Genomic DNA, 21,029 nt, shown 5'->3' with positions numbered 1-21,029 from the left:
GGTGGTTCTTTGTGTTCGCCCTCTAGCAGCCAATCACCCTCCAGGAAAGGAAGTTTTCCAAGTGGATTTTCTCAGCTATCAGCAGTTGTCTCTTAGACAAAAAACAAGGGTGCGTATTCCCACGCACCAAAAGCCATCAGGGGGGAAAAAAGGCCTAACTTTTATTAAAATTTGAATAAATGAAGGACTTTTGTGTGTGTTTATTTTTTAATACTATTAGGATGGGGGACATGAACTTCTATAACCTTCCAGTCAGAGGTCATGAGTCATAAGAATATCTATCACTTTATTTCATGTCACAAAAAGATGTGTGGCACCATGTTGACAGAGGTTCATCTAAAACAAACACATCAACAAAGAAAAAGAGGTGTGTTATCCCTATACTGAGGTGAATGTAAATCCCTCGAATCACAAGGTTAGGGCATGAAAATGAAAATATCTTTTGGTTTTAAATAACCACCATACTGCAGTTAAAATATCAACTTAATAGACTAACCAATTACTGTGGCAGTCTGGGAAACAACTCTGCCACTCATTGGCCAGTCCCAAAACTATGTTACCAATACTGCAGAGGAGGTATAGACTAACAAAATGATGGGTTTGGAGAGCCATTAAGATGGGCCTTTTTTTCCATGGTCTCCCATCCCACTACTTGAATAAAAAATTTTTTAAAAGCCAAAGGCGGTTCGTATGCTGAAACCTCTAAAAAATCCTCCATCCCTGACCACAAAAGATTCATCAAGGTCTGACCAGTTGTTATGATGGTCAGAAAGATAGCAACATAGGAATTGCTCCAAGGACTGATTGGCTCGTTCTGTGGCCCCATTAGACTGCGGTTGATACGCAGAGGAGAAAGCAAGCTGAATTCCCAACTGTGTACAAAAGGCTTGACTACCCCTGTCCGAGACAATCACCTTGGGTAGCCCATGTAAGTAAAAGATCTCCTGAACAAAAATGGAAGCCAGTTCCTTAGAAGTGGGCAACTTCTTAAGTGGAATTCAATGGGACATTTTCAAGAACCGGTCAACCATCTTAAGGATAACTGTGTTGCCCTGGGAGTTGGGCAACTCCACAATGAAATCCATAGACAGGTGGGTCCAGGGCCTCTCTCCATTGGGTATAGGTTGTAGGAGGTGTCATGGAGTCTTACTCTGAGCACACACGGAACAGGCAGCTACGAAGGTTGCTACATCAGCACGTAGACTAGGCCACCAGAACTGTTGAGAAATGGCCCAAAAGGAGTTGATTCTTCACAGGGTGGCCAGCAGCCTTTGGGAGAATGGTAAGTCTGGAGCAGTATGGAGACTCTCTGGGACAAAGCAGCGGTCACAAGGTTTCTCAGGAGGAGCATGGACCTGAGGTGCAGGAATTTTGTCACCCAAAGGAGAAGTGAGACTGATTCGAACCATAGCCAGAATATAATCAGGAGGAATCACAGGAACCAGAACTGACTCCATCTTGGAAGTGGAGGAAAATTGTCGTGAGAAAGCGTCAGCCGTTACATTATTAGTACCGGGTAAGAATGAAACAATGGAATTGAAACTATACAATAAAACAGTCCATTGCCCCTTTCTGTGAGAGAGGCAGTTAGCCTCAGACAAGAATGTGAGATACTTATGGTCAGTAAGAATGAGAAACAGCACAATGCTCCTTTCAAGGAGATGTCTCCATTCTTTCATGGCTAAAATGATCGCTAAAAGCTCTCTGTCACCAATCTGGTAATTGCATTCTGCAGGTGACAATTTCTTGGAAAAGTAGCCACAAGGAGGCAAGCTGCTCTCATAGGAAAGACGTTGAGACAGAAGGGCGCCAACTCCATTCTTAGAAGCATCAACCTCAAGGATAAAAGGTAACGTAGGATCAGGATGTGCCAACACAGGAGCAGAAACAAAGGCAGCCTTGAGACTCTCGAAGGCCTTAATGGACTCCGGAGACCAACTCTGTGGGTTACCATCTTTTCTGGTCATATCAGTCAGGGGCTTGACCAGAGACAAGAAGTTCCGAATAAACTTCCGACAATAGTTGGCAAAGACAAGAAAATGCTGCAGAGGACGTAAACCCACGGGTCGGGGCCACTGTAGGGCTGCTGAAAGTTTCTCTGGGTCCATTGAAAAACCAGCAGTGGAAATGACATAACCCAGGAATGTAACCTGTTCACAATGGAACTTGCACTTTTCCAATTTACAATAGAGATTGTTCTCTCTTAGTTTCTGAAGCACACGACAGACATCTGTGTGGTGACTCTCCAAGGACTTGGAAAATATGAGGATATCGTTGAGATAAACAACCACACATAACGGCAACAAATCTCGGGCTGCTGTCTCATCCTTGATGGTATCCGAGAGACCATGAGAAAAAGTAGCCATGAGGGCCTCATTGTTCCAAGCAACCTCTGCTGCCAGAGTACAGAATTCAATGGCATAGTCGGCAACAGTTCTCGTACTCTGTTTGATGGACATGAGGCATTTGGCAGCAGAAGCGGAGCATGCGTGAATGTCAAATACCCTTTTTAAAGAAGCCACAAACTGAGGGTAACTCAAGACAACAGGTTTTTGCGTCTCCCGTAGAGGGTTTGCCCAGACCAAGGCTCTCTCAGAAAGCAAATATATCATGAAACCTACTTTACTTCTGTCTGTGGGTAAAGCCTGAGACAGCATCTCAAAATATATCTCAACCCGGTTGAGAAACCCTCTGATATTGGACTGGATCACACCCAAATCGCAGGGGGAAGCGAAGAAGAACCAGACATAAGCCTTATAGAGGTAATACTTGAGGCGGGTGCCTGCACAGAGACTGGAGCAGCAGCAGGGATGGCCTGCAACACAGGTTGTGTCAGAGCAGCCACAGTGGGAGATTCCAGGTGAGCCGTGCATTTGTAACGCCAAGGCAAACTGTACATGCGGTGATCTTGCTCATCCAATCTGGAAAAAATATTACCAACAAATGGATTGACTGCATCTTCTGAATTCAATGCCTTTGCCTACTGTCAGAAACCATGAATCAGCCCGAGACAGAAGTACAATTAAATCTCACTTGTTTAATAATAATAAAAAGGTAAACAGAGTAAAGGTAGTCAAAACATAGCCACAGTTCAGGAACCGGTAAAGATTGTCAGACAAGCCAAAACATCAGGGAGCCAGAGATGAGCATAGAACAGCAAGCAGGATCTGGAGCCAGGAAATGTCAGCCAAGTAAGTCTTTAAAAGGAACACAGGAGAGCGTCTCTAGAGATGTGGCAAAGGTGAAGGCAGAGATCATCAGGGGTGGACGGATTAAGTAGGCAGGACTGACGAGCAGGATATCAAGAGGTGAGTCACTGTGGAGAGAAAGGAGCTGGCAAGTAGCTGACAGCTGAGCGGCCAGCTTTGAGAAGGAATAGCTGAGCATAGCCTTAACACATGGCTTGTTTAGTGGGGGGTGAATGTAGCACCCTCCTAGGTAGGTGCTAGAAGAGAGTATCATTTTTGTTCTTTCTGCTTACCAGAAGGATTATAAGGCAAATTTAGTTTTGGTTCTTTCTGCCTACCAGGGAGCAGGATCTATTGGTAGGGTCCGCTCATGGTGCCTAGGTGCAGCTCGGCTTGTCTGAATGCCCCACACATTGGACAGTGGGAGGGTACCTGACAAGTGAGGGCACAGGCATTATTACGCCCTGCCAATTGGCAGAAGAAAGTGCCTCATTGCATGCTGGGTAACTGTATAAATGCTAAGGGCTGTTGTGCTTGGAGTCTTTTAGCTGGAGAATTTAGGGCCTAAGAGCTACAGAAGAGCTGAACCCAGACGTCCTGCAAAGCTGACTGGAAGGGAGACCCCAGCAAGAATCTGATTCTGCTTACTGGGAGAACAGATCTGTGTCATGGGGCTTGTCTTTTGAGGGCCATCCCTTCAGCTAGAATAGTCAGTGGGTGGGTGTCAGTTTAGGGGTCAGTTTAGGGGATGTTAGAGAATATACTGAAGATAAAGTAGTTGAGTCAAGTCTGCTGCTAGAGAAAGAAGACTTAAATCCTCCATACTTGTGGCTGTATGCTTAAAGCAATGTGTCTGCTTCCACAAATAAGGCCAAGTGAGGCCAAGTGAGAGCTGTCCTTATCTACTGTGAATAGTTCAGTTGGAGTATCCCACTAATCCCTTCTCCCATCCAAGTTCCACAATAAATATAAAAAAAACAAGCACTCTGGACTGTTTATTGAGTAACGAGCAATCAGGATTAATGAGGAATATGTGAAAACCCCCAGCAATGGTCTGCAGGCAATCAGAGGGAGGCCTAAGAAGTCAACACACAGCAAGCCCTACGGGGACAGCACTACAGATGTAATCATTATGTTTGGATCAGACATCCCAAACCTGCAAAAACTAATTTCAGGGAGAAGGCAAAATCATTTCTGGGAGGGGGAAACTCATGGCAGGGAGGAAGCGCTCCGCACCCCACTACCACCAATTTAATATAACTAGGGGATGGTCAAATGAATTGGAATCACTATACAGAGGTTTACTTCTTCTGAGAAATATTAAAAGAAAACTCCAACCCCCATGACAACTTCAGTGATTTGAAGTGGTCATGGAGGTAGGTCAGGGTGTGCAGTGTTTCTGCTTGAAACAGGTAGGAGGGCTGAAAGAGAAGTGAGAAGTGGGGCTGAGAGAGAGGGAGGGGTTCAGAGAGGGGGGAGCGACTGACAGAGAGGTGGGGGGCTGAGAGAGAGAGGGGGGACTCAAAGAGAGTGTGGTGGACAGACAGGGGGCTGAGAGGGAGAGGGTGGGCTGATAGAAAGGGAGGGGGCCTGACAGATAGGGTGGTTGAGACAGAGGGGGGCTGACAGAGAGAGTGGCTGAGAGAGATAGAGAGAGAGGGGGCTATGAGAGGGGCTCAGATAGAGAGTGGTGGACAGAGAGGGGGCTGAGAGAGAGGGGAGGCTGAGAGAGATAGGGTGGTTGAGAGCTGGTGGTTGAGAGAGAGGGGGACTGACAGAGAAAGTGTCTGAGAGAGAGAGGGGGAGGGTGAGAAGGGGCAACTGACAGAGAGAGAGAGGGGGGCTGAGAGAGAGGGGACTGACAGAGAGTGGCTTAGAGAGAGAGAGAGGGGGCTGACAGAGAGGGTGGTAAAGAGAGAGAGAGGGTGGTTAAGATAGAGGGGGGCTGATGGAGAGGGAGGGAGGTAGAGAGGGAAGAGGGCTGAAAGAGAGGGAGGGTGAACTGACAAAGAGAGTGGGCTGATAGAGAAGGGGATGGGCAGAGAGAGGGGGCTCAGAGAGAGAGAGGGGCTGAGAGGGGGGGTTGAAGCGGAGCTGAGAGAAGGGGGCTAAAGGGGGAGGGCTGAGAGAGAGGGGAACTGAGAGGGAGGAGGGCTAAGAGAGGAAGGGCTAAAAGAGAGGGGGGTTGAGTGAGTGAGGGCTGAAAGAGAGGGGGTGCGGAGAGAGGAGAGGGTTGAGAGAGGGGGAGATTAGAGAGACCCCTAGCCCTGTCCCTATCTGCAGTCCCTCCTTTGTCCCATTGCGCCTGTCCAGCTGTTCTTGCCTCTTCAGGGGGTGGGGTCTAGGAGGAAGAGGCGTGCCGGAGGAGCTCTTCTTCTGAGTCCTGAGCTCTCTCAGGTTCCCCCACCTATCTGCCCTTGGATTGCTGATTACTGCTGTGTGTGGTGATGGATGTCCAACTGCATCCCAAGGGTGATACAGATTGCTGCTGTAGTGCCACTAGCACTTCGCCTATTTGCCCCTGCTAAAGGGCCATCACACTGGGGACAGTACAACAGCGCCCCTTTACATTCTGAAACCTGGCCCCAGGGCGGTGCCCCGCCTGCCTCCCCCATGCTATGTCACTGGTCACATAGCCGCCGAGCAGGGGAGGGGTAGAGGATGAGGCACAGCCGCACAGGCACTCACAAGCACCAGGTGCCCTCTCTTCTCCCAATGGAGAGTAGGTAAGCCAGCCCTTGTGACTGCGCCCTAGGCGACTGCCTAGTTTTGACTAGCAGTATCGCCGGCTCTGGCTGCACCCTGCGCACCTGCCCAGAATTGGCCCTGCAGCCGGGATATTGCGGGTGTCAGGGAGCTACAGCCGAAATGTGGGAGAGTTGGGATGTCTGTTGGATCTCACCAGTCAGGAGCCTTTCCTGTCATCCTACATGATCCCTTCTGAGGATTGTTCTATCCTTCACAACAAATGTATGAAATCACCGATGTATAGCTCCCAACTGTTCCTGATTTCGAGGGACTGTCCCTGATTTGGAACAATGTCCCTCTGTCCCTCTTTCCTCCTCATGTGTCCCTCATTTTGGTCTGATCTATATAGTTGCATATAAAATGCACTTTTTAGCTTTTAAAAATTGTTTCCCAGTGCTAAACCTTTCATCCAATTTCTAAATTGCTGCATTTGTAAATTTTGACAAGCACTTGTGGGTTTAACCAATCTTTTTTTGTATGATTCTCCTTTAAGGGGACGTGGCAGGGGGTGTGTCTGATGCCTACATACTTTTGCTAATAGGTGTCCCGCAATCCCATCTCAAAAAGTTGGGACATATGTTGATGAGTCCTCCTTCTATGTGATCTAGAAGATCTGGAATCACAATGCCTTTATGGATGAAGTGGGTGACTCAGTCTATAGATTTTTTATTGTTTTACAGCTATTTTTTACATTAATTATTTTATTTATATACCAGGAAGTGTTCTTAGTTGGAGAGATCTCAACCACCATTCCTATGTAAACATTACATCCTTGCAATTTATGTTTAACATATTCATTATGAGTGGACTGATATATATATATATATATATATATATATATATATATATATATATATATATATATATATATATATATATATATTTATGCTTTTTGATATATTTTTCCATTTTATTCATCAAAAAGTTCAATTTAGTTGTTGAGTTATGTTTTTAACTTTGCCCTGTTATACATGGTTATAATGAGTCATTTCCTGGGGCTGCAGTTCCTCTGAACTCCACAAGATGGTGATCTTACTTCTACCCAGACAGGAAGTCTCTATGGAATACAGACAGGAAGTGATGTCAGGTACACACAGGAAGTTCCGGGTGAGAGGTGAGTCAGGAAGTAGCAAGGAGACGTTGCTGGAAGTGGCAGAAGGGGAGGTAATAAGATCTTATTTTCTATTTACACCCAGTAACCCCCCGTCATGTCCGTCCTCTTCCTCCATAGTCACTGTGATGTCTTTTATCTCCAGCAGATGATGATACACACATATATAGTGTGGAAACCTAGATTAACCCCTTCAGGGGCAGAACATTTCCCCACTTACAGGGCCGGAACATTCTCTTCATTTCAGAGATAAATTCTAGTAATATGTTCCTCTAAACAAATATCACTGACAATAAATAGACAAGACAATGACCATCCTGACCATACATGGCCTACAAAGGACAATTATTACACTACACAGGCTGTTGGTCTCTGGTGGTCCTCTCACCCACCTGCACATACTTTTCTGACCTCCATAAAGGAGAAGTCCAGCCTGAGATGGCTTGGCTGGGCTTCTCCTATGGGTTACAGGAGTGCAGGTCGTTTTGCACTCTTGTGACCTGTTTTCAGCAGAGATCGGGCTGAAGTTGGCTCTCTGGTGACATCACTGGAATCAGTCCAGGCATCGCATCATCACGACAATGAAGTCTGGATCTTCCAGGTGCCTGGACTGATGGCCATCTCAGCCTCTCAGCGAGCCACTGAGAGACTGAGACGGGCTCTCCCCGCCCCTCCACATCTCCAGTGAGCGTGGGGGGGGCGGAGCTGTGAGAACCGAGCCATCGCAGATGTTAGATCGCTCGGTTCTCAGTGAAGAGGTGCCGGGGGACCGATGCTGCATCCACCTAGGTAAGTATGAATCTGAAAGAAAAATAAATCATACTTCTCTTTTAAAGAGCTTCTGCCAGCAAGTGAAGGAAGCCTTCACCTCACCATTTCACCGTTCTAGAAATATGTTACAGGATACAAAATAGACCAAGAGAACAAACCCCTCCCCCTGCTGTCCTCCTACCAGCACTGAAATAAAAACCACACACCAGTAATGTGCACTACAAGGTCCAGCCCAACAGACAGCAGTCTATGGTAACAGCATGATGAGGACAAATGTTCATTCCAACATACAAGGGTCCTGCAGCTTGTCAGATAAAGATCCGGGAAGATCCAAGGAGCTCAAACAACAAAGAAATGACAGAGCGAGATCCTCATTAGAATGATGAAGTCATTTATTCCATAAAAACAAATAGTACACTTACATGTTAAAATCTTCATATTCAGCGTAGATGGCAGAGGGGTTGCTATTGGAGAGAACAAAACTGACTCCTCCCCCACAGTTCTGTACTCCACCAGCAGCAACCTCCTGCTATCCAATCCGATCCCTTCTCTTACTGCAGAGAGTGACAGTGACATCACTCCGATCAGTCAGCAGGCTGCCAGAAATTGGAGCCTTGCAGCCGGAGTTCTGGCAATTATCCTGATTAGCCGACAACTCCGACCAAAAGTCAGAAAGTTCCCCTTCCTGGACATCATGATGACCCGACATTGTCCTCACAGCACTGCCTCAGAGCAAACAAGTCAAAGGAAGGATCGTATTTATCATTCCTTGTCTGCAGATCTAAAATATAACAAATCCAGTTCAGGAACCAACAAACCCAACAGAGAAAAGGGAATATCTGATCCAGCAGCCAAGAGGGTCCCGAACCTCAAACATGTAGCAAACAGTCCAAACTAAATGTGTTCCCATGGGGGGGAGTTGTTGTTAAATGTCCAGCAACCCTCCTATTACCCTCTCACACCCACATCCTATTATTGTGTGACCAACACCATCCAAATAATTCTTACTTTAATTTCCCAAAGTTATCCGTCTACAAGGAGACCAAATGACGGGACCAATGAGGATGGAGGAGGACCGGAGTCACATGACTGAGAAGATACTAAACCTCACCCTGGAGATCATCTACCTGCTGACCGGAGAGGTGAGGAGGATTCTGGGAGGTCACATGACATCACTCTTATCTCTATTAATAAAACACAGACCTGACTGGAGAGGTGAGGAGGATTCTGGGATTCTAACATGATATTCCTATTGGTTCCTCAATACAGAGATTTCCTCTTGTGAAGTCAGGTGATCATATGACCATCACAGTGCCTCCATGTGATTCCCTAAAACCTGAGAGACACAACATGGAGAAGATTCTAGAAGTCACTAAGAAGATGATGGAGCTGCTGACAGGAGAGGTGAGGAGGATTCTGGGAATTCTGGGACATTATCCAGTAACAGACAAGGGATGTGTCTGGATGGTGACTGTATCATTGTGTGTGTCAGGTTCCTATAAGGTGTCAGGATGTCACTGTCTATTTCTCCATGGAGGAGTGGGAGTATTTAGAAGGACACAAGGATCTCTACAAGGACGTCATGATGGACAATCAGCCGCCCCTCACATCACCGGGTAAGAGGAGACTTTATTGTAAAGGAGAGAGCAGTACGGAGGCTCCACCTAGATCCCCCATCATCTGATAAACACATAGAAACAATGTATTCAGTCAGTGTGTGTGTTTCCTACAGATGGATCCAGTAATGGGAACCCACCAGAGAGATGTCCCCGTCCTCTGTATTCCCGGGATTCCACACAGGAAGATCACGCCATCCCCCACCATCATCAGGTAGAGGAGGAACAATCACTGATAGTATAATTAGGATCTGTACATTATCTGCATTGTTACCATTGATGTCATTTTTTATTATATATTCAGAGTGGAAACCTGAGAGATTCTAAAGTTGAGGTTAAAGCAGAAGAAGAAGAGAGGTATGTGAGGGATGATCAGCAGTCTATGGAGGAGGATGGAATAACGGGGACATTTATAGAGGAGGACACTCCTACAGAGATCAGCACAGGTGGGTCATTAACATTAAATACATTCCTCCACCCATACTGCTCACTGATTGGTCCAGAGTAGGGCGGGGGCTGGGTGATATCAGCCTGTAATCCCCTGGTCACTTTCCTGAGCTGTGTTCCCCGTCCTGTATTCCTGGATTTCTCTCCGATAATCTTCCTTCTCTGTGCTGCCGACACAATTTATGGATCTAGACTGGATTTATGGAGATTCTGGGGATCAGCTGGCAGCAAAATATTAATTAAAAAAAAAGACATAGAAATAGATTTTTACCTAAGTTACTGATTGCAGTCTCAGGAGATGGGAGGCAGCGGTGTGGAAACTTGTCTCATGTAAACATTTAATCTTCCACTGATTATTGAATACCAATATTATGAGTACTGACCCTTACACTGTATACTTTTTATTGTCCATTACATACACTATATACTGTATGTTGTACATACATCATTCTGATACTATATACCATATTTATCGGTGTATAACACACACTTTTCTCCCTTAAAATCAGGGGGAAATCACGGGTGCGTGTTATATGCCGACCCCCCCACCGATTTGTGAGCTTCTATGCAGCTTTCGGCTGCACTCGGCAGCTTTCGGAAAGCCGGCAAGAATGGCCGAGTGCGGCTCAAAATAGCCGAAAGCCGCTGAGAATGGCAAGAGCTACCGAGCACCGCCGAGATACACCGGACATCTGCTCTGTATCTCAGCGGCACCATTTTTAAATGGCAAGCCTGCAACAATACTGACAAGGCTGCAAATGACTGACAAGGCTGCAATGCAAGGCTGCAAATGACACTGACGAGGCTGCATTGATGGGCATTTAAATGTAAGTTTTTTTTTTTAAACTTCCCTCCTAAACTTGGGGTGCATGTTATAAGCCGGCGTGTGTTATATGACGATAAATACGGTACTCCTATCTGTTGTGTCTTATTGTCAGAACATTTGGGGTTAAAAGAATATATATATATATAAAGTCGCATATTGTATAATTTTTCGTATTTTTCATATTCATATTTATTGGACATTAGAGGAGCCATTTTGGCTCTGGAGTAGAATCAGGGGTTCATGATCCATGAATAAGCATTGTTACAAACATTATTTTATGTCATACAAAGAGTCTGTAAGTCTGGTTGTGGCATCTCCCAGGTTATAATTCAAAGGTTTGAACACTTGTGTATTTAACTAAGATAAGGGGAATTGGTACAGACTTACACAGATAACACACCTAATTGGTATTTTTAGAATGAGCCACAGAAACCAGAGGGCTTGTTCACAATTGCTGTTGTGTTATGTATATCTTAAATAATAATGTTTTCTTTTATAATATGTTTATAGTATATATGTGTTAGTTATTCATTTATAAACCTGTGTGTGTATATATATATATATATATATATATATATATTATGGTAAAAGTCACAAGTGTGAGGTTCTAAGATTGTATTGGCATGAAAGTATTGGAAGCTGTACTTGTGAGGTTGTAATTCAAAGTATAACTTCACTTTAATGGCATTTAGCATCATAACTAATTGTGTGGGTACATGTTCTCATGCCTATATATTTTAAGAAGTGCCAGAATGGCTGGGGATAGTGACACTTGATTGTCAACCATTACACAATTAATAGTGTTTTGCTAAGCCAAGGTCAGAAGGTCATGTCAATCAAATTTAAAGTAATTTCTGATCCAACACTGCCCCTAAGAGGCTGAAATTGGTAATTATTCAAAATGTGATTGACCGGGGTTGCCATGGTGAAGTGAAAGCTCCACTGTCATTTGACACAATCAAGTTACAAAGTACTGAAATACTCACCCACTTTTAGGGCGAGATAAAAGGTGTTACTCATGGCAGATAGGGATCCGAGAGCTGAGATCCGGAGGCTGATTGGAGAGAGATCGGAAGATGGCTGGACGGTTCCATCTCTATAGAGCCTGAAGGAAAGATCTCCAAAGCACTTGCTATAGCTCCCTAAAAGATGGAGAGATGTAGGGAGATTGGAAGGAGTCCCCTTGGGACTTACCAATTGAAACTTCTCAAGATGACAGACTTCCTCTTCGTTTTGGTCAAGTATTGATCTTTCCATATTATACCTTTTTGGTAATTGAATTGTTTTGACATATACAAAACAGAACCATTTAATATTGTGACCTAGCATTTGGAGTTGTTTTATGTCTACCTGCAGCATGATATCATTATATTCCAAATATTAATAGACATACACATTTGTTGTTTGTCTCTACAAAGCTAAGACCAAAGTCTGCATAATGGTTTTGTTGTGATATGTGTTTTAAAATAAATTCACTCTCAATTTAACAGAAGCTTTGATCAAATTATGAAGCGTGCACCATATGACATTTTGTCTGTGCACATTTAAGAGTGTTAAGAGATCTGTTTGTTTGTGAAGGATCACATAGTTTAAGATAACAGAGTGTTTACATAAGTCCGTGAAGTCACGGAAGCCATTCAAGTTACTAGTCTTAAATACATAAGTATCATTTTGGTATCGACATGTGATATGTTGTAATAAGAACTTGAATAATAGAAATGTGAATAATGTTATTATACATTATACAATATTCATATAGCGCCAACAGTTTACACAACGCTTTACAATGTATAGGGGGGGACAACACAACTACAGTACAATACAAAATGTACAGGAGCGCCCTATTCGTAGAGCTTAGATTCTAAAGCGAGTGGTGGTGGTACAAAAGTTAATAGCTGCAGAGAATGATTTGATGAGGGTGGCTCGGGGACAGTTGTTGTTAGGTGGGGGTGGAATCGGCTTCCCTGAATAAATTAGTTTTCAAGGATCTCCTAAAGGTGGACAGGGTAGGGGCTGATCGGACAGACTGGGGCAGGGAGTTCCAGAAGATGGGAGAGGCTCTATAGAAGTCTTGAAGGCGAGCATGGGAGGAGGTAACAAGGTATCTAGAGAGCATGAGGTCCTGGGAGGAGCGGAGGGGACGATTTGGGCGATATCTGCAGATGAGGTTGGTGATGTAGATGGGGGGAGGGGGTGATGTTGTGGATGGCTTTGTATGTTATGGTTAGCATTTAGAATTTTACACGGTGGGGGAGGGGAAGCCAGTGAAGGGATTTGCAGAGAGGGGCGGCAGTCACGGATCGATTAGTGAGGTGTATTAGTCTAGCAGCAGCATTCATAATAGACTGAAGGGGGAGGAGCCTGTGTAAGGGTCGGCCATTAAGGAGAGAGTTTCAGTAGTCAAGGCGGGAAATAATCAAGGAGTGAAGAAGTTGCTTTGTGGTGTCATTAGTCAGGAAGGTGGAATTCTGGAGATATTGCGGAGGTGAAGGCGGCAGGATTTAGCCAGTGATTGGATATGGGGGCTGAAGGAGAGGTCAGAGTCAATGATTACACCCAGGACCCTGCCATGTGTGGAGGGACCAATGGTTGTGTTGGTGATATTAATGGTGAAGTCACGGGGGGGTGGGGGGGTGGTGATCGTGAAGGAGGAAATATAAGAAGCTCAGTTTTAGGAAGATTGAGTTTGAGGAAGTGGTGTGACATCCATACTAATATGTCATTCAGTAAGTTTAAGATGTGTTAGGAGACGGAGGGGGTGAGTTGAGGAGTGGAGAGATAGATCTGGGTGTCGTCGGCATAGAGTTGGTATTGGAAACCATGGGAGGTTATCAACTGGCCCAGGGAGGAGGTATAGAGTGAGAATAGGAGGGGCCCAAGGACGGAGCCTTGGGGTACCCCAACAGAAAGAAGAAGGGGAGCGGAGGAGATGGAGTTATAAGTGACACTGAAAGTGCGCTGAGATAGGTAGGAGGAGAACCAGGATGAAGCAGAATCACGGAGGCCAAGGGAGGGTAATTTGCTGAGGAGGAGCAGGTGGTCAACTGTCAAAGGCAGCAGAGAGGTCTAAAAGTATGAGTATGGAGTAGTGGCCGTTGGTATAGCAGTTAGTAGGTCATTGGTGCGTTTTAGTAGGGCAGTTTCGGTAGAATGTTGTGGGCGGAAGCCGGATTGTAGGGGGTCAAGAAGGTTGTGGTCCATGAGGTAGCGACTCATTTGGTCATGGACGAGGCTTTTGATGAGCTTGGAGGCAAATTGGAGCAGGGAGATGGGTCTTAAGTTATTCAAACAGGTGGGGTCTAGTGAGGGGTTTTTCGAGTATGGGGGTAATCAGTGCATGTTGGAGCGGGGAAGGAAAGGTGTCGGAGGAGAGGGAGAGGTTGAAGACGCGGGTTAGGAAGTTGAGGATAGCGTGGGAAGGTGGTCACAGTAATTATGAGACGACAGGGTCCGGGGAACAGGTAGTGAGGTGGGCCATGGAGAGGAGTTTATCAACTTCATCTGTGGTAACTGGGCAAAAAGAGGAGCACATTGAGTATGGTGTTGGAGGCAGGAGTTGTATTTGAGAAGGGCAGATTTGTAGAGGGTAAAGTCTTGCAGGGATTTAGATTTACACCACGCTCGCTCAGGAGCACGGCTGCATCTCTTGAGACTTCTGGTGTTGTCTGTTTGCCAGGGTTGTGGCAGGTGGGGCCTGGTTCTGCGTGTAGAAAGAGGAGCAAGTACGTCTAGGGAGGATTACAGTATGTTGTTGTAGATGGAAGTGGTTAGGTCTGGGCAGGACAGAGGTGTGATTTTATCCTAAAGGCCATCAATAGCAGAGTGAAGAAGGGAAGGGTTGAGGTTGAGGAGATTTCTGCGGGTCGTGGTTTGTAGGTTGGCAGCATGGGATGTAGGAGACAAGGAGAGTGTGAAACGGATAAGGTTGTGATCAGACAGAGAAAAGGGGGTGTTAGAGAGATTGCAAGGGGTGCAGCGATGGAAGAATACGAGGTCAAGAGTGTTAGTGTTGGAGTGACTGGTGGTTTGTGTCCATTGTGTTAGGTCAATAGAGGAGGTTAGTTTGAGTAGTTGAGAAGTGGTTGCAGTATTAACATTGATTGGAATGTTAAAGTCACCTAGGATGATGGCAGGTACTTCAGAGGAGAATAAATAGGGTAGCCATGCAGAGAAGTCATCCAGAAAGCATAACACTGGTTCAGGAGGTCGATAAATAACTGCGACTCTCAGACAAACTAGAGAGAAAAGACGAATGCAGTGCATTTTGAAAGAGCAGGGGGAAAGAGAGGGAGGTGTGGGGAGAACCTGGAAGGTGCATTGTGGGGAGAGGAGAAGTCCCACGCCACCTCCTTTTCATCCACTGGGTCTGGTGGAGTCCAGAGGAGACCACTGTGGGACAGGGCAGCTGGAGAGGTAGTGTCAGATTCCTGGAGCCAGGTCTCGGTTATAGCAAATAGATTAAGGGATTTGGAAAGGAAAAGGTCATTGATAAGCTAGTTTGTTGAAGACCGAGTGGGCATTCCAGAGGGCACATAAAAGAGGGGGGCAGACTTGTGGAATCAGGGGAATTGGGATGAGAAGGTGGGAGTTACGACTGTTGGAGGAGGTAGGCAGACAATTTTGGGGATGGGAATTGGGTGTGGGAGGGCCGGGGTTTGGTGCGATGTCCCCAGACATTAGGAGTAATAGGAGGTTGAGGGTGGTAAGGCTGGAGTGGGATTTATAGGGGGGCAGATGCTGTGGTGGAATGGACATGGTGATACTGTGTGGGCTTAGAATGAGCAGGAGGTGGTAAGTGGAGTGATATTGAGTGGGCAGAAGAGAGGGAGATATGTACAGGTTGGGGGCTGGAGATGGGGGATAAAGAAATAAAAGTTTGAGGAGAGAGGACTTTATAACATAGATTAGTGTGAGCATGTTGGGGGGTGGGGAGAGGGGAATAGAAGGAAGGCTGAGGTTAGAGTATTAAGAGGAACTTCCTGCCAAATAGCAGTGGAACAATAATGTCTGTACTTACTTTTATGTAGCAGTGCCCTAGTCAAAGTGCCCCGTGTACAAGTGCCAAACACTTGTTGCAGGCGTGACACTTTGCACAAGGAGTGATCAGCTGAAACCCTCGCCAGCCGTCCCAAGAAATGAACTACATTTATACTGGGAAGGTGGGGGGGGGGGGGGGGGGGGTGATTCAAAATCATTCAATTAGAAGCTGATAAAAGCGGGCTTGTAGGGGGGTGGGGTTTTACAACTGGCCTGGACAGAGTGCAGTGCAAGAGGGGCAACAGAATAAGGGGAAATGTTAGTAAGTTATTATTATATCATCATCATCATCTCTGATATGTAGAAGCATACATTTATATATCCATTTATTTGTTTTATCACAAAAATATATCTGATATTATTTTGCACTGTATTTTTAGTTAATAAATATATATTTTTAAGCAATATCCTTTGTATCACTCATCTTCAAAATAACACGGATAAAAAAACTTACATTTCTTGCTTCTATTGTTAGAAAATTGTAAATCTCCCAAATCAAAGATTTGCATATTTTCATAATTAAAATACAATTTTAATATTTCAGTATAAACATTCTGATATATTACAATATGTTGTACATGACATAGTCCTGACTTCTGCTCTCTCCCCTCCCCCCACTGCTATATATACACATAATATGTATTCTCTTTTGTTACACCCATTTCCTACCAGCTGGACATTTTATATCTGATGATGTGATTGGAGGACAGAATTTTACATGGTGATAATAATGTGATAACATCCTCAGACTTTGGAACCTTAAACAGAAAGTGATAATGAGGGAGGAGTCAATAACCCAATGATGGGGGTCTTCAGGATCAGTCCAGTCTTCATCTTGGTTGTTCTCCCCCCATCCTCACTCTCTGACCTCTGGTGGGGCTCAGCCCCGCTGTTATTCATGACTAAATCATGGACTAAATAAGGAAGTGCAGGACTTCTTGTGTTGGGAAGATGGCAATGAGTGATAGAGGGGGAGGGGACACTCGTTGTTCTGCCCATATTTATCATAGTAATATGTGCTATGTGCTGTTACAGATTATACTGAAATGTTAGTTTCACGTTGCTGCCACCTAGTGGTCAGAGTTAGTTATTATTTTGCCACAGCTTGACAGGAAGTGATATTTTCTTCACAGTGAAAGGTAGTGACCTTTAACCTGGAACTGTATTTCCTTCATTTCATGATTGGTCCTTGATCCAAGCAGACTGCATGCAGTAGAGATCTTAACTATTCCTGGAGTAATGGTGGAATTGTCTGTGAGTTCTTTCACTGATAGAGTGAGGCTGCTGTATAATGTTGTAATGTACTGACACATATGTTTGTTATGCTCATGTTGTAGTTTTACAAAGTTATTCGGAAAAAAGAATAGATACAGATCTGATGTCACACGTTTCTTGACTTCTGAATTATTGTTAAACTGTCTGACTGTCTGTGTTATACATCCGTTCAATAACGAGAAGCAGAACACTCGTCCTACAATCCCCTCATCACTGTCACTCCTATAAAAGACAGTTCTCGTTGTTTCCTCCCTCTCTGACTAAGGTCCATGAATAAAGAAATGATCTGGTAGGAGATCAGAGGACCCATTTACTAGTTACCTTGAGGGGGGAATTGTAAGATCCTCAGAGACAAAGCTGCCTGATGTGGGCGGAGTCCTGGTTTAGGGGAACCAATCAGCTCATGTCTAGTAATAATCTTTGTATTTCTATTTTAGTAGATGGACGGGAGATGAGGAAAACCTCCGAGGATTGTCTCACTTTGTCTCCAGACTGTAAAGTAGAAGATGAGGACATCACACAGTATAGTCCAGGAGAAAACCCGACTACCTCAAATGTCCATCCGGCACCACACAGTGTAGATGGACCATCGTATTCCTCTTATCCTGAGGAACCTCAGACTGTGCGGGATGGGGCCGTCCTTCCAACAGAGAAGAGCTTTTCCTGTACTGAGTGCGGGAAGTGTTTCCGTTCTATATCCCAACTTAATGTGCATATAAGATCTCACACGGGGGAGAAGCCGTATTCTTGTCCTGAGTGCGGGAAATGTTTTTTACTAAAGTCCAATCTATACACACATCAGAGATCTCACACAGGGCTGAAGCCGTATTTTTGTACTGAATGCGGGAAATGTTTTTCAGTGAAGTCCAGTCTTTCCAAACATCACAGAACTCACACCGGGGAGAAGCCGTATTCCTGTACTGAGTGTGGGAAATGTTTTTCACAGAAGTCCAATCTTTACACACATCAGAGATCTCACACGAGGGAGAAGCCATATTCCTGTCCTGAGTGTGGGAAATGCTTTGTACTAAAGTCACAACTTTTCACACATCAGAGTTCTCATAACGGGAATAGTCTAGGAGAAAACCCAACTACCTCAAATGTCCATCCGGCACCACACAGTGTAGATGGACCATCATATTCCTCTCATCCTGAGGAACCTCAGACTGTGAGGAATGGTGTTGTCCTTCCAAAAGATAAGAGGTTTTCCTGTACTGAGTGCGGGAAGTGTTTCCCTGCTAAATCCAAACTTAATGTGCATATAAGATCTCATACAGGGGAGAAGCCATATTCCTGTCCTGAGTGCGGGAAGTGTTTCCATACTAAATCCCATCTCAATGTGCATATAAGATCTCATACAGGAGAGAAGCCGTATTCCTGTCCTGAGTGTGGGAAATGTTTTTCACAGAAGTCCGGTCTTTACAGACATCAGAGATCTCACACAGGGGAGAAGCCATATTCCTGTCCTGAGTGAGGGAATTGTTCCTCACTGAAGTCCAGTCTTTCCACACATCAGGGATCCCACACAACCCTCGAGGTGTATTAGTGCCTTGAGTGCGGGAAATGTCTTCTATATGAATGTTGCTGGACATCACAGCTCTCATGTGGGGAAGAAGCACACCCTGATATACACCTCAGAGATACTCCATGGCTGATCTTCATCATGGAAGAAACAGTTGATAAGGAGATTAGAGATCACCAAAGACATGGATGAAGTGTTGTACCGTGTCGGCCATTGATAGCAGGAGAAAAATAAAAATGGAGTCATTACCTCTCATTGGCTGAGTACATTTTGTGGTGGAAGATTTCACAAACACTTAGAGGTCTATTAAAATAAAAGAAATAGTTGAATGAATGTGAGTGACATTCACCCGGCTGTGATGAATATTGGATGTATTTTATTTCATACACTGATTTCTTGGCTCCATCTAGTGGCCATAATGTGGTATTGTGCTATTTTTATTGAGGTATTTCAGGAAAAATACCCCATTATGGTCACTAGATGGAGCTGATGGTCATAGGAAATCACTGAGGTAAATTCTGGCTAGTAGAGCCCTTAATTGTCATTGGTCAGGCATGGTTTGATTGTAATATCTGAGATTGGACTCATGCACTTGTGAGGTAAGTAGACACTGAAGGATAAAAGTACAATGGAGCGCATTGGTAACCAGCCTCTGATGCAGACGACAGAGATGGGTGAAAGCGGTCAGGCCAGCGCGGCCCATCTCTGGACTACATGCCTTTGACCCATATATGGTTCTACACACTTTACAAGACAAGGGAGGACCTTCCCCCGGGACCCTGGAGCTGTGGACTTGATGACAAGCTGATAAGTACAGTATAAATACATTTACCATTCTTTGGAAAGGACTATTACTTTCTGGAAAGGATCACCTCCTCACATTGCTCTTTCATTTGGGGTGTAAGAGCGAGTCCTCATAGGGACTCTGATTGGTACAGTGAGAGGGAGGCCAAGGAGGACCATGTTCTTCTGGTTTTAGTGAGCCCCACATCACTTTTTTGGACCCCCATATTCATTACTATTCCACTTGTACATCTCCTCCTGACCACTGTTACCCAACAACGCCCCCCTATTTCTTTACACCTACCTTCCAGATCAATACAATCATCTACTTGTCCACCTTTTTCCAATGCAGATTGGAGAACCAATCATATCATCTCATAGCTTCCACTTTGTGATCTGACTTTATCCATCCTCCCTTTTCCCTGCTTTTTCATTTTGTCATTTTTACTCTTCAATCCCCATATATTAGTATTGTTTCACCTTTTCTCACATACTAATTAGGTAGGCGGCACACTGAGGGTCCGGCGTATATTTTTATTGTATCATAAAAGTTATTTAAACAAACACGAATAAACCAGCCATTGATTTAAAATGGGAAATACGGCATTTGACCTTTTATTTTTTATTTTTATACATATATTTATTTTTTCATTTGCATCCATATATAGTGATGGACGAACTTCCGATAGTTCGCGAACCGGAACGTTCGCGGCGGGCCCCATTGACTTCAATGGGAGGCGAACTGTGCAAACCTACAGGTCAAATTTGCAGCCACAAAATAATTACTAGCTGTGCAAACATAGTCCCACCACATGGCCAATGACATAACACATGTATGAGGTGAATCTGGGATCGACAACTACAAGCATTCTTTTTTTATATGTGAAATTGTTGTGACAATTCAGGACTGTGGAGCGCATGAAAGCAATGGAGGAGAGGGTGCAGGAGATGATCACCAGCAGCGTGACATACAGCAATGACACCTGCACCGTGATAGAGAGCACTGATATCAGCAGCGTGACATAAAGGACTAACACCAGCACCGCGATATACAGCAATGACAGCAGCACTGTGATAGAGAGTACTGACATCAGCAGCGTGACATACAGCAATGACACCTGCACCGTAAGCAGCCCCAGGAGGAAGTCAGCATAGCACAGGGATGGTGGGAGCCCCTCATAATGAGCATAGCACAGGGATGGTGGGAGCCCCTCATAATGAGCATAGCACAGGGATGGTGGGAGCCCCTCATAATATGCACAGCAGAGGTACAGCCCCAGGAGGAAGTCAGCACAGGGATGGTGGGAGCCCCTCATAATAAGCAGCCCCAGGAGGAAGTCAGCACAGCAAAGGGATGGTGGGAGCCCCTCATAATAAGCAGCCCCAGGAGGATGTCAGCATAGCACAGGGATGGTGGGAGCCCCTCATAATAAGCAGCCCCAGGAGGATGTCAGCATAGCACAGGGATGGTGGGAGCCCCTCATAATATGCACAGCAGAGGTACAGCCCCAGGAGGAAGTCAGCACAGGGATGGTGGGAGCCCCTCATAATAAGCAGCCCCAGGAGGATGTCAGCATAGCACAGGGATGGTGGGAGCCCCTCATAATAAACAGCCCCAGGAGGATGTCAGCATAGCACAGGGATGGTGGGAGCCCCTCATAATATGAACAGCAGAGGTACAGCCCCCGAAGGAAGTCAGCACAGG

At 45.1% G+C, this 21,029-nt stretch overlaps 3 protein-coding genes across 4 annotated transcripts in view; 2 read left to right on the top strand and 1 right to left on the bottom strand.

The window, feature by feature from the left end:
• Window positions 1-18,796, top strand: part of LOC143990006 (uncharacterized) — a 57,927-nt gene extending 39,131 nt beyond the window's left edge. Inside the window, exons 2-4 of the mRNA XM_077490245.1 lie at window positions 9,526-9,648; window positions 9,739-9,880; window positions 17,457-18,796. Of these exons, the coding sequence (XP_077346371.1) occupies window positions 9,526-9,648; window positions 9,739-9,880; window positions 17,457-18,493 (1,302 nt within the window). The 3' untranslated portion in view covers window positions 18,494-18,796. The remainder of the gene's footprint in view (window positions 1-9,525; window positions 9,649-9,738; window positions 9,881-17,456) is intronic.
• LOC143989821 (uncharacterized) overlaps window positions 1-21,029 on the bottom strand; it is a 184,519-nt gene that overhangs the window by 49,551 nt on the left and 113,939 nt on the right. The gene's annotated exons all lie outside the window — the stretch shown is intronic.
• LOC143989892 (gastrula zinc finger protein XlCGF66.1-like) lies at window positions 6,860-9,524 on the top strand. Its single transcript, XM_077490173.1, has 4 exons — window positions 6,860-7,100; window positions 8,842-8,960; window positions 9,088-9,222; window positions 9,311-9,524. The coding sequence occupies exons 2-4, from the start codon at window positions 8,865-8,867 to the stop codon at window positions 9,500-9,502; spliced, it is 423 nt and encodes a 140-aa protein (XP_077346299.1). The 5' UTR covers window positions 6,860-7,100; window positions 8,842-8,864; the 3' UTR covers window positions 9,503-9,524.

This window comes from Lithobates pipiens, unplaced genomic scaffold, assembly GCF_037356315.1.
Source record: "Lithobates pipiens isolate NorthernLeopardFrog02 unplaced genomic scaffold, aLitPip1_a1.2 Scaffold_18, whole genome shotgun sequence".
Taxonomy (NCBI): domain Eukaryota; kingdom Metazoa; phylum Chordata; class Amphibia; order Anura; family Ranidae; genus Lithobates; species Lithobates pipiens.
This window is presented reverse-complemented; position numbering and strand designations above follow the sequence as displayed.